The sequence below is a fragment of the Salvelinus namaycush genome, chromosome 7 (assembly GCF_016432855.1).
Source record: "Salvelinus namaycush isolate Seneca chromosome 7, SaNama_1.0, whole genome shotgun sequence".
NCBI lineage: Eukaryota > Metazoa > Chordata > Actinopteri > Salmoniformes > Salmonidae > Salvelinus > Salvelinus namaycush.
Window position 1 is genome coordinate 52,717,855 of NC_052313.1, and position 11,986 is coordinate 52,729,840.

The following is an 11,986-nucleotide window of genomic DNA, read 5'->3' on the forward strand; positions in this document are numbered from 1 at the left end:
ATGTTGTATTACTAAGAGAGCGCTCTGCAGTACTGAGATGTTGTATTACAAAGAGAGAGCTCTGCAGTACTGAGATGTTGTATTACTAAGAGAGAGCTCTGCAGTACTGAGATGTTGTATTACAAAGAGAGAGCTCTGCAGTACTGAGATGTTGTATTACTAAGAGAGAGCTCTGCAGTACTGAGATGTTGTATTACTAAGAGAGAGCTCTGCAGTACTGAGATGTTGTATTACTAAGAGAGAGCTCTGCAGTACTGAAATGTTTTATTACAAAGAGAGAGCTCTGCAGTACTGAAATGTTGTATTACAAAGAGAGAGCTCTGCAGTACTGAAATGTTGTATTACTAAGAGAGAGCTCTGCAGTAAGATATTTTATTAATAACAACAGTGGTGCATGTGTATTTGTTTTAATACCTTTGTATTAAAATTGATATTAAATATTAAAATTGTCTTTGTCAAATTCCTTCAAATTACCATCTGGTATAAATCTAAGCATATCTGTTTTCACAATAGAATTTTGTCACCTGAATTTTTTTACTTTTTTCTCAAATATATCTGAACATCAATCTGTGATGGACCAATTACGGACCATAGTAAGGGGTAACACTAGTTGCCACCAGATTGTTGAGAACATTTGTTGGGCAAGACCACTAACCTGGTATATCCCAGGTTTTAGTTCTGTTACTGGTATGTCTCATGTAATTCTGTTACAGAAGATGTTATGAATTAAGACCAGCCACATTGCTTTCTTTTAGGACTGGACTGTTCTAAAATGGAGTCCTGGCACATGCAAAAACCTGTACCTGTACAATCATTGTATGTATCGCTGTTTAAACTCCAGACCTCAAACTGTAGTGATGTGTTGATGACTGAATGTTTGATGTCCATGTACACATCTGAACACCAATTCTGTTTCAGCATTTTGTCTTAAGAATGTATTTTTTCCATACTTGATTGGTGAAAGCAATACATATAGGGCTGGGTTCAGACATCACCAACATGCATATCTCTATCTGAACCCTTCAGATCTGTGAATAGTGCTCTGGGGAAAGGGACTAGTTGACACTAGACTTAGAGATCAGTCTCAGTCAGGTTCACCAAACGGATCACACCACAGGACTGACGATTCCTAAATCAAGTGTCAACTCTTTCCTTCCGAGACATGCTGCTGTGCAAAACAAATGCACTTCAAAGTTCAGTGTGACATCTTCTATCTGTAACGATTGAATTCCAGCCTGCGTATACTGCCAATCCTTTGTGAATTTGATATTTATATATTTTCTATAAAGCAGTTGAGTTCTATATCGGATTCTATTACTATGATCTCCATTCAAAAGGCACATCTGAGCTATCTTTGTAGCAGGTGCACGGTAACAACTGAATAACATGAGAGAAAAAGAAGAAACCCGCACACTGCTCTTGGTAGTATCGCTGCATTTTATTAAGCTTAACGTATCGGCCTCAAGGTCTTCGTCAGAGATTTAGATTTTGTTTGTTGAGTGTTTTTCATTTGCACCCTAATGTAGACATTGCTCCACCCACATCCTTTCAAAGCATTGAATGAGGTTGGAGTCGAGGGAAAATAAACGTGATACCAAATATAACAATGTGCATTTCATAAGTATTCTAATAAAGTGTGTACATAAAATGTATTAATCACTTATGTAAAACCACAATGAGGAAATCAACCTATCAAGTAAGTTTTCATAAATCCTTGTGAACATACAGTGCAAGAAAAAAGTCCAGAGTAGGTTGAAGTGGTGGCATTAGTTCATGTTCATATTTACGTGCCATGCATTGGAATTTCATCATTAAGACCTTTTAGGAATAATGTCTGGAGGGTGAAAATCCCAAAACATATTTTGCTCAGAGTGTTGTTTACTGTATATCTCCTCCCCTGTCTGATATCTTGACTTTCTCTATGCCACAAAATCTAAAGGTAGAAATGTCCTGTTTTTGGTCATTAAAATGTAATGTATAATCCCTGTCGTTTCTCCTGGTTGAACTTTTATGTTCACTAATTCTCTGTTTGAGAGAACGAGAGGTTTTACCTACATAACACAGCCCACATGGACATTTATTCATGTACATAACATGGGTGGAGGAGCACGTAGTAATGTAATTTATTTGGAACCGTTTTCCTGTGTGGGTGGCAGAAATATTCACAACTCATCATATTGCTGTAAAGCAAATGCACTTGAATATATCTGCCAAACCTTTGTGAATTTGAGGTGTTTGATATTTAGACTGTTTCAATAAAGGTCTTGAGTTCTATATTGTATTTTATTATTATGACCTCTGAAAGTAATAAGGTCGATTTTTTTCCTAATCTGATTGGTGACAGAAATATACAATGCCATGCTATTGCCATCCCGTAGGAGGCGCCAAATAGTAATACACTACTAGGAAGAGACTCTTCGAGAGAAAGGTGGATATTCTATCTAGGGGCTACATTGTAACAATTAAGAAATGTATGTAGCCCGTAATCTAGGTAACATTTTAACCATCTAAATTGTAACTATTTAAAATACATATAGTTGGCAATTGTAGCCATTAGGCAAACAAATGCTTAGCCACACGACAGTGTAATTTAATTATCAAGAAGTTCTCTAGTAGGAAGCTGACTTTCACCTCATAGGCTACGAAAAGGGGGCTTTCTCAGAAAGACAAACACGTAATGTAACCCAGGCTACTTCAATAGCAGATCGGACGAATTGTCAACGAGATTTCAAAGAAAATGTCGATCTCACTTCTGACTGTCTTTCTTGCGGAAGCAATACTCTGCACAGTTTCAGGTAGGTTTTGTTGCGAATGGATTATCCATGGTTTTCGATAGTCGATATGGTTGGGAGCCCATTCGCAAATTCTAGTTTGTTAGTAATTTAGGCTGTTGTGTGCGTCGTAGAAACAAGGTCAAGAATAACAAACCACAGCCAAAACAACGGATGTGCTACACAAGCCTCAAAAATGGAGACCGTCGGAGTGAACTGAAGCTTTTATAATGTGTAGTAGTCTACCTATAACACCAGCATAATCGCATGAAAGTGGTAAAAAATACGCGTTTTTAGGCCTATCGATAAGAAAAACGACCGCACATTTTACTGTAGGCTACACCCACTGGACACATACGTCATTTCAACGTCTATTCCACGTTGGTTCTGTCGAAACAACGTTGATTCAACCAGTGTGCCCAGCGGGACAGATAGACTTAGTGTGAGCTGGTTACATAGAGGCCTAACCAAAGTTCTTAAGTAAAAATACTTTAAAGTACTACTTAAGTACTACTAAAGAAAATATTGTACATGTTCCCTGACACCCAAAAGTACTCATTACATTTTGAATGCTTAGCAGGATGGGAAAATGGTGCAATTCACACACTTATCAAGAGAACATCACTGGCTGAGTGTTGGAGTGTGCCCCTGGCTATCCATGCATTAAAAAAACAAGAAAATGGTGCCGTCTGGTTTGCTTAATATAAGGAATTTGAAATTATTTTTACTTTTACTTTTGATACTTTAGTATATTTTAGCAATTACATTTACTTTTAATACTTAAGTATATTTCAAACCAATTATTTTTAGACTTTTACTCAAGTAGTATTTTACTGGGTGACTTTCACTTTTGCTTGTGTTTTTACTTCTGTTAATGTGTTTTTACTTTTACTCAAGTATGACACATACAGATATCTCTAGCTTAAACAGACATATTTTGATTAATTTCTATTATGTTACTTAGATCGATGCACCGGTGCGTCAATCTACTCTAGGGGTTTATTCATGAGTTATAACTTCTTTCTCATTTATAAATATGTGGCAGAAAACAGAACAATATGGTTGGAATATGTTCATGCAATGGGATGAGAAGGCCACAATAATCTGCAGGCCTTGTGTATACATGTATAGATAGATATAGGCTATCAGACTCCTAACCTGGATTGGCTACATCTCCTTGGTTCATCTCCTTGGTATTCTGTTACAAGTATGGCATATTGTCTGGTTTTCCAGGTGAACAGCTCTACAGAAAAGTGGGAGAGGATCTTGTGTTGACGCCTGACAAGTCCACAGTGCCTGACTTCATCACAAGCATCCTATGGAAGCATGGGAAGAACAAGGTGGCAGAGTGGGACAAGGATTTTGGTATTCTGGACATCTATGCTGCCTTCAAAAATCGTACATCCCTGGACCAGACTACTGGAGAGCTGAGAATCAGTGGATTGAAGAAAACAGACAGTGGAGTTTATTCTGTGGAGTTCAACAGCAAACTGCTTGACAAGACATATACACTGTCTGTTATCAGTAAGTGTTTCTGTATGTGGACTTGTTTTCCTACCTTGAGTAGAAGTCGACCGATTATGATTTTTCAACACCGATACCGATTATTGGAGGACCAAAAAAAGCTGATACCCATTAATCGGCCGATTTAAAAAAAGATATATATATATTTGTAATAATGACAATTACAACAATACTGAATGAACATTGAACACTTTTATTTTAACTCAATATAATACAAAAATAAAATCTATTTCGTCTCAAATAAATAATGAAACATGTTAAATTTGGTTTAAATAATGCAAAAACAGTGTTGGAGAAGAAAGTAAAAGTGCAATATGTGCCATGTAAAAAAGCTAACGTTTAAGTTCCTGATGGTTCAATATTCCCAGTTATTCAATATTCCCAGTTAAGAAGTTTTAGGTTGTAGTTATTATAGGAATTAAGACACGTCAACTATTTCTCTCTATACCATTTGTAGTTCATATACCTTTGACTATTGGATGTTCTTATGGGCACTATAAAATTGCCAGCCTAATCTCAGGAGTTGATAGGCTTGAAGTCATAAACAGCGCTGTGATTCAAGCATTGCTAAGAGCTGCTGGCAAACGCAGTAAAGTGCTGTTTGAATGAATGCGTACGAGCCTGCTGCTGCCTACCACCGCTCAGACTGCTCTATCAAATATCAAATCATAGACTTAATTATAATATAATAAACTTAGAAATACGAGCATTTGGTCATTAATATGGTCAAATCCGGAAACTATCTTTTCGAAAACAAAACGTTTATTCTTTCAGTGAAATACGTAACCCTTCCGTATATTATCGAACGGGTGGCATCCCTAAGTCTAAATATTGCTGTTACATTGCACAACCTTCAATGTTATGTCATAATTAGGTAAAATTCTGGCAAATTAGTTCACAGTTTGCAACGAGCCAGGCTGCCCAAACTGTTGCATTGCACTGAACGCAAGAGAAGTGACACAATTTCCCTAGTTAATATTGCCTGCTAACATGATTTCTGTTAACTAAATATGCAGGTTTAAAAAATATACATCTGTGTATTGATTTTAAGAAAGACATTGATGTTTATGATTAGGTAAATTTTTCGCGAATGTACTTTTGTTAAATCATCACCCGTTTGGCAACGTTGAAGTAGGCTGTGATTTGATGATGAATTAACAGGCACCGCATTGATTATATGCAACGCAGGACAAGCTAGTTAACCTAGTAATATCATCAACTATGCGTAGTTAACTAGTGATTATGTAAAGATTGATTGTTTTTTATAAGTTAAGTTTAATGCTAGCTAGCAACTTACCTTGGCTCCTTGCAGCCACAAGGTACTTTTGACGCTGCACTCGCGTAACAGGTGGTCAGCCTGCCACGCAGTTTCCTCGTGGATTGCAATATAATCGGCGTCCAAAAGGGCAGGTTACCGATTGTTATGAAAACTTGAAATTGGCCCTAATTAATCGGCCGACCTCTAATCTTGACCAGAATGTCCTGACAAGATAGGAAAACAAGAAAGAATCTGGCAAGTCAGGTCATTTAGCATGTCCTGAAAAGTAAAAATGCTATTTTAGGTTTAGGGTTTGGGGTTAAGGTTAGGGTTAAAGATGCACTCTCAAACTTTTGTATACTTTCAGCCAGTAGTTTTGAATGTGGTGCAAGCGTGCCAAAAGTCCTCCCTGTTTTTTTATACTACATCATCCAATTGTGTACTACGTCATCCAATTCGTATGATATGTTACATCTTGCAATTTTTATTTGTTTATTATTATAATAAATGTTTTTGTAATTTGTATGATACTGTATGTTACGAATACAGTTTGTACTATATGTTCTGAATTTGAGTGTGCTTAAGTTCCTGGAGTGCATCTTTAAGGTTAGGGGTAGGGTTATGATTAGGGTTAGTAGTTAGTTCAGTTTCGGGCTAGGGTTAAGGGTTTGGGGAAAAGAAAGGGTTTTGAATGGAAATTAATTTCCACTCCCCAAAAAGTCCTGACAAGTAACGAAAACATGGCTATGTGTCTGTTTGCATGTGTGTCTGACGTGCACAAAACAGCGAGTACAAGCACCCCCCCAAAAAACATTGTTCTGTCTTGATCTCGTCTATTTTCAGAGGCAGTCCCCAAACCCACAATCACTTCTTCCTGTAACCCAGACAAAACCTCCTGCACTCTGACCTGTGAGGGCGACACCACTGATGCTGAACCCGTCACCTACAGCTGGAAAGTGGGAGAGAGAGCATCGGATGTTGTAGACAAACAGCTGATTGTCTCTAAGAACGACACTGGCAAATCAACCAACAGTTACAAGTACTTCTGCAAGATGAAGAACTCTGCCGGGGAAGGTGAAGTCAGCGAGCCAGTCGAACTGGTGTTTGGCTCAGGTGAGAGGCCTCTCGTAAGAGTGACAACACTAAAATCAGCTACACCTGTCAATTCAAGGACCCTGTGAGCGAGGCCAGTGAAGTCTTTGATAAAGACCCATTTGGCCCAGGTGAAAAGACACTCATAGTTGTTGTTACACTGCTCAGTATGTTGTTATAGCCTAAGACTACTACTTGTAATGATATGTATGAATCAGGGATTGTTGATAGGTGAGGTACTCAATATTAAGAAGGTGTTCCTAATGTTTGGTATAGTCAGTGTAGCTGAGGAATTTGGAAAGATAGAACAAAAGCATCTGGACTGGAAAGTTGTGTCATATTTTATTAAATGTTAATATTAAATGTATTCCTTCCTCACTGCAGATGGCTGGTTGACCAAGGCCAGGTTATTTGGTATTTCTGTCTTTGTTCTTGCTATTGCTGGAGTTCTATCGTTCATTCTTGGTCATAGAGCTAAAACAGGTAAGGACAAATTATATTTATTGCAAGTTTTACTTACACCAGTATGAGGTGGATTGTCAAAGTAAATGTTTTCTTCTTTTTCTACACTACAGGAGTTTGGATCTATGAGAAAGGTAGGATGATTGTCTGTCTGTCTGTCTGTAATCTTGGGCACTAGTTGTGATTTGATGAAAGTAATCCCTTTTTCCTTTTTTTCTTTCAGAATCAATGCCATGGAAAGGAGGTAGGAAACATGCATTACGTTTATTTTGTAGTAATGTTCATTTAAGTTCCATTCATTGTTTTGTTGTAATGTTCATTTAAGTTCCATTCATTGTTTTGTAGTAATGTTAATTTAAGTTCCATTCATTGTTTTGTAGTAATGTTCATTTAAATTCCATTCATTGTTTTCGCTGCCATCACGATTCCTCACGATCATGTCCCTTTGCTCCGGTGGAAGGGAGATGACAATGTTACATGTGTATTACTAGTCACTGTTGAGATTATTGACCTAATTGAATATCTCTTCTCTGTTTTCCATTACTAGAATTTTGGAAACACCAGAGAGAAGTGGGACCTAGTAAGTGTTTCCTTTACTTGACCACAACAAACAGGATCTGTGTATAATAAAGCTAAGCTAAACTCTTCTCTCTTCTCTCTTTCAGCCACTGACACATCAAATGGAGTGTCTGCATCCACAGGCAAGTCATAGAGCTACTTCTAGACTGCATGATGCAGAAATAGCACCAGAAGTATAATTAGATGTCTCTCAGGTGTCTCCTACTCTGCTGTTAACACAAACGCAGCTGAAGTGGGGCAGGGGAAGGAATGTATGATGCCCAGCATCTTCCACTTCTATGTTTGATCTGAAGGGACCAAATAGGAGTTAGGAATATAACTTTAACCTCCTAGGCCACCCAAATGAAAAATGTATGCATGCATGACTGTACAGTAAGTCACTTTGGATAAATGGCATAAACAGTATTATATTTAGGTGTTAGCAATATGGTGGTTGCTCTATCTAGCTTGGCAATGGGACTTCGAGCGCTCCAACTATCCTGTTTTGTTTGTTATTTTGCAGAGGAAGCCTTGGCGAGGAAAAATGATCATAAAGATGATTCAGTATTGTAGGACGGTAAGTTTGACTGTAAAATAATATATACTGCATCCACCTCATTCTCTAAATTGTGAACCAATTTAGGCCAACTCTACCAGTGTGTTACCAACTTGTTCCTACTGATGTGTTTTAGCTGTGGATCTGTGGGCCAGAGGATCACTGTGGATCAAGAGAAACAAACATCTAGACAACGAGCACTGGATGACAAAGGGAACGCTCTACCAATTTATTCTACCCATTAAAAGAATGTTACATCCCGATCTGAGAAATAGAGGTCAATTTGAGTTACAGATGTAGGATCTTAATTTGAGCTAAGCTGAGTTTGTTACTGCAGGAAAATAGTCCTGCAGAAAGGAATTTTTATTTATATGGATTATAATACATTTTTTATTTATAATACATTTTGTAGGGGTTAATATATTTTTTGTACAGGAAAATCAAGTCAGAAGTTTCAAAGTGGAAATTACTAATTTCAGAAGCCCTTTTAAGCCTTGAGTACACTACAAGTTTTACATGCTTAGGGCCTCCCGAGTTGCGCAGTGGTCTAAGGCACTGCATCGCAGTTGCTAGCTGTGCCACTAGAGATCCTGGTTTGAGTCCAGGCTCTGTCGCAGCCGGCCGAGACCGGGAGACCCATGGGGCGGTGCACAATTGGCCCAGCGTCGTCTAGGTTAGGGGAGAGTTTGGCCGGCAGGGATGTCCTTGTCCCATCGCTCTCTAGCGACTCCTGTGGTGGGCGGGGCCAGTGCATGCTGACACGGTCGCCAGGTGTACGGTGTTTCCTCCGACACATTGGTGTGGCTGGCTTCCGGGTTAAGCGGGCATTGTGTCAAGAAGCAGTGCGGGTTGGTTGGGTCGTGTTTCGGAGGACGCATGGCTCTCGACCTTCGCCTCTCCCAAATCCGTACGGGAGTTGCAGCGAGGAGACAAGACTGTAATTATCAATTGTATATCACGAAATTGGGGAGAAAAATGGGTAAGAAAATAAATAAAAATAAGATATATAAAAAAAAGTGTACATGCTTTGCAGGAAAGTTTTACAAAAAAATTTGCAAAGTTAATTGCTAAACCTTACAAATTCTCAGGATCATAGACAAACCTATGACACCAATGACTACTACACTATGTTTACATGCACACTAATTATTCAATATTAGCTAATTAGGGTTAATACTCAGAGTTTGGCATTAGTCATGTCAACACCGTACTCTGATTTTCTTAATCGGTGTAAGGTCAAAAGCGAAGTAAGCATATGCCGCAATCTTTCTAATTATAATGGTATGTAAACACCTTAATCTCAGTTCCAGTGGTGTATTAATGGCATGTAAACATATTAATCTGAGTTTCAGTGGTGTATTAATGGCATGTAAACACCCTAATATCAGTTCCAGTGGTGTATTAATGGCATGTAAACACCTTAATCTCAGTTCGTGGTGTATTAATGGCATGTAAACACCTTAATCTCAGTTTCAGTGGTGTATTAATGGCATGTAAACACCTTAATCTCAGTTTCAGTGGTGTATTAATGGCATGTAAACACTGTAATCTGAGTTCCAGTGGTGTATTAATGGCATGTAAACACAGTAATCTGAGTTCCAGTGGTTTATTAATGGCATGTAAACACCTTAATCTCAGTTCAAGTGGTGTATTAATGGCATGTAAACACAGTAATCTGAGTTCCCGTGGTGTATTTGATCTGCACATGTGCTATCACGAGCAGCGTGAACCTCCTTTTCTGGCACAGGTGAAGTGAGTTCGGAAAATCTGAAAGTATGCATAGTTTTCACATGCTAACTTTATATAGTATGTCCAAACTCTGAATCAAATAGGCTTCCCAAAAATGATATGATCGATGTGATAGAACGTTTATGTTGATTGGTGATTTTCAGGTTGCCTGATTATGACCTGTCCACTGGATTGTAGAGGAAATCGTTCTTCTCGCAAAGCATGTAAACATTTTAATCAAACTATAATATTAATCAGAGTATTAACACTAATCATATTATTGAATGCATATAAACATACCTGTTGTTACATGAAATACAGTAGTTTGCAAAAATACTTAATTTAAAGTTTGTGCTTATATAGAAATATGCAGTTGGTAAAGTGCAATTGCTCAAACTAAAGCCATGTGCCTTTAAAGCCTGCTCACACTTCTACTCTGCCAGTGTGTATCTCTGTTCTTTATTAACCTATGTGAGAACAAGTTTACTGTAGTACTAGCAAACTTTGTCATTGTAATCTTAAAATGTGTGATGTGATTGTAAGATCACTGCCTTACCTCTCATAATCAATAATAGTAAAGTCAATTTTTACCCAGTGCTGTCTAATTGGAATGTAAATATCCTATCGTTTTACATGTTTATTTCCTGCATCTTAAACCAATGTTGATTTTGTGTTGAATGTATGTAAAAGTATGTTGTATGTATATATTTCTATAGAGACCAAGGCCTCAGTTTTGTACATGTTGTGAGAGTGAAGGCTGTCTTTTTAACAGAATTGTAAAACTGTCACACTTAGAATTTAGTAGTAATAAAGCAGTGGTTTTCTTTTTAATGATTTGAATGTGCCTGATACCATAGACACCACACCCTACAGGCCTGTACTGTACCTGGCATTGCGTGGTATACCAAAGATACTGGCAACTAACCCAATATATCTCATCGGCGTCGTTTCTAATGGGAGCGAATTAGCATATTGGACAGAACAATGAAGGAGGTGGGCAGAGCCAAGCACGAGCTAGCAAGATCCTATTGGCACGTGTTTGCAAGCATTTGCATATTTCCGTTAGGGAATTCCTTTTCTCTAAAGTGTGTTTTGGGCAATATTTCAATTCGCCCTTGCATTCCTAAACAACAAAAACACTTGAAGCTTTGGCGAAGGGTCAAGTCTACAAAACGTAGTGATGCTTCAGATTTATACATCCGGTGAGACATCTGGCTCTTTCTATCTGTGGTGCACTTTGTGACAGTTGAATAAAGAAGTCTCTATTGCACCCCTTAGTCAACTCACACGATCATTGCATCATAAAATGAGGACGGGTGTGGCTTAGTTGTTACTATCTGATCATGCTAGAAACGACGGAACATTCCAACCACAGATTCAATTTAACCGCTACCCCTAACCTTAACCACTACCCAAACCTTAACCCTAACTCTAAATCAAGTACCAAAAATGTACGTAGTTAAACATTAGTTCGAACAAAATCGTAACTTTAGTTCTTTCTAGCATGGCCATCTACAGTAGTAACTACAGACTTGTTTTTCGCTACACTCTCAGTTACTCACAGATGCCCCCTTCTGGATGTACAGCCAAAAGGACTATGGACACCGTTGTGGCCAGTTTGTGCTGTTAGATTATGTCTAGTTGTGTGCGTGTTTGTGTGTGTACCCACAATGCCTGCATGTGAGTTTGGAGCCCCACCTGTTCAAGCCTCTACCCTTGAATGACACTCACCTTGAGGTTCTGTTTCCTGCCCTCGGCTATCGATTAATAAACTACAAATGTCTTGATCTTCTGAAACTTCGGTTTCACCACACCTCCTATTCAGTTTTAATAGTAACCCTCTCATTTACCCTTCAAAGCTAAACGACACAGTGTCCCAGAGTCCACTTGTTTATGACATCCTATACTAAAGAACAAGGCTTTTCTGAACCTTTCCTGTCTAGGTTGATGAACAACCAACCTTCACAATTTGTACAATCGTTGTGCTATTGCAGGACTAGTGTCAGAGTCCTTATAGTGATCTTTTCAAACTGGCAG

General features: G+C 38.3%; 1 protein-coding gene across 1 annotated transcript; it reads left to right on the forward strand.

The window, feature by feature from the left end:
• The first annotated feature begins 2,400 nt into the window (after window positions 1–2,400).
• On the forward strand, window positions 2,401–8,822 carry LOC120051420. The gene is made up of 10 exons (XM_038998277.1): window positions 2,401–2,795; window positions 4,005–4,295; window positions 6,397–6,666; window positions 7,030–7,128; window positions 7,221–7,241; window positions 7,331–7,351; window positions 7,655–7,687; window positions 7,773–7,808; window positions 8,189–8,242; window positions 8,358–8,822. Exons 1-9 carry the CDS (start codon window positions 2,738–2,740, stop codon window positions 8,236–8,238), a joined length of 879 nt encoding a protein of 292 aa, XP_038854205.1. The 5' UTR covers window positions 2,401–2,737; the 3' UTR covers window positions 8,239–8,242; window positions 8,358–8,822.
• Window positions 8,823–11,986: the final 3,164 nt, after the last annotated feature.

What these genes read in the sequence shown, in the direction of transcription:
- LOC120051420 (XM_038998277.1), top strand. Translation starts at nt 2,738, where the DNA reads ATGTCGATCTCACTTCTGACTGTCTTTCTTGCGGAAGCAATACTCTGC. An exon ending in CGAACTGGTGTTTGGCTCAG is followed by an intron (nt 6,667 to 7,029) that starts GTGAGAGGCCTC and finishes TCCTCACTGCAG; the next exon opens with ATGGCTGGTTGACCAAGGCC. An exon ending in TGGAGTGTCTGCATCCACAG is followed by an intron (nt 7,809 to 8,188) that starts GCAAGTCATAGA and finishes GTTATTTTGCAG; the next exon opens with AGGAAGCCTTGGCGAGGAAA.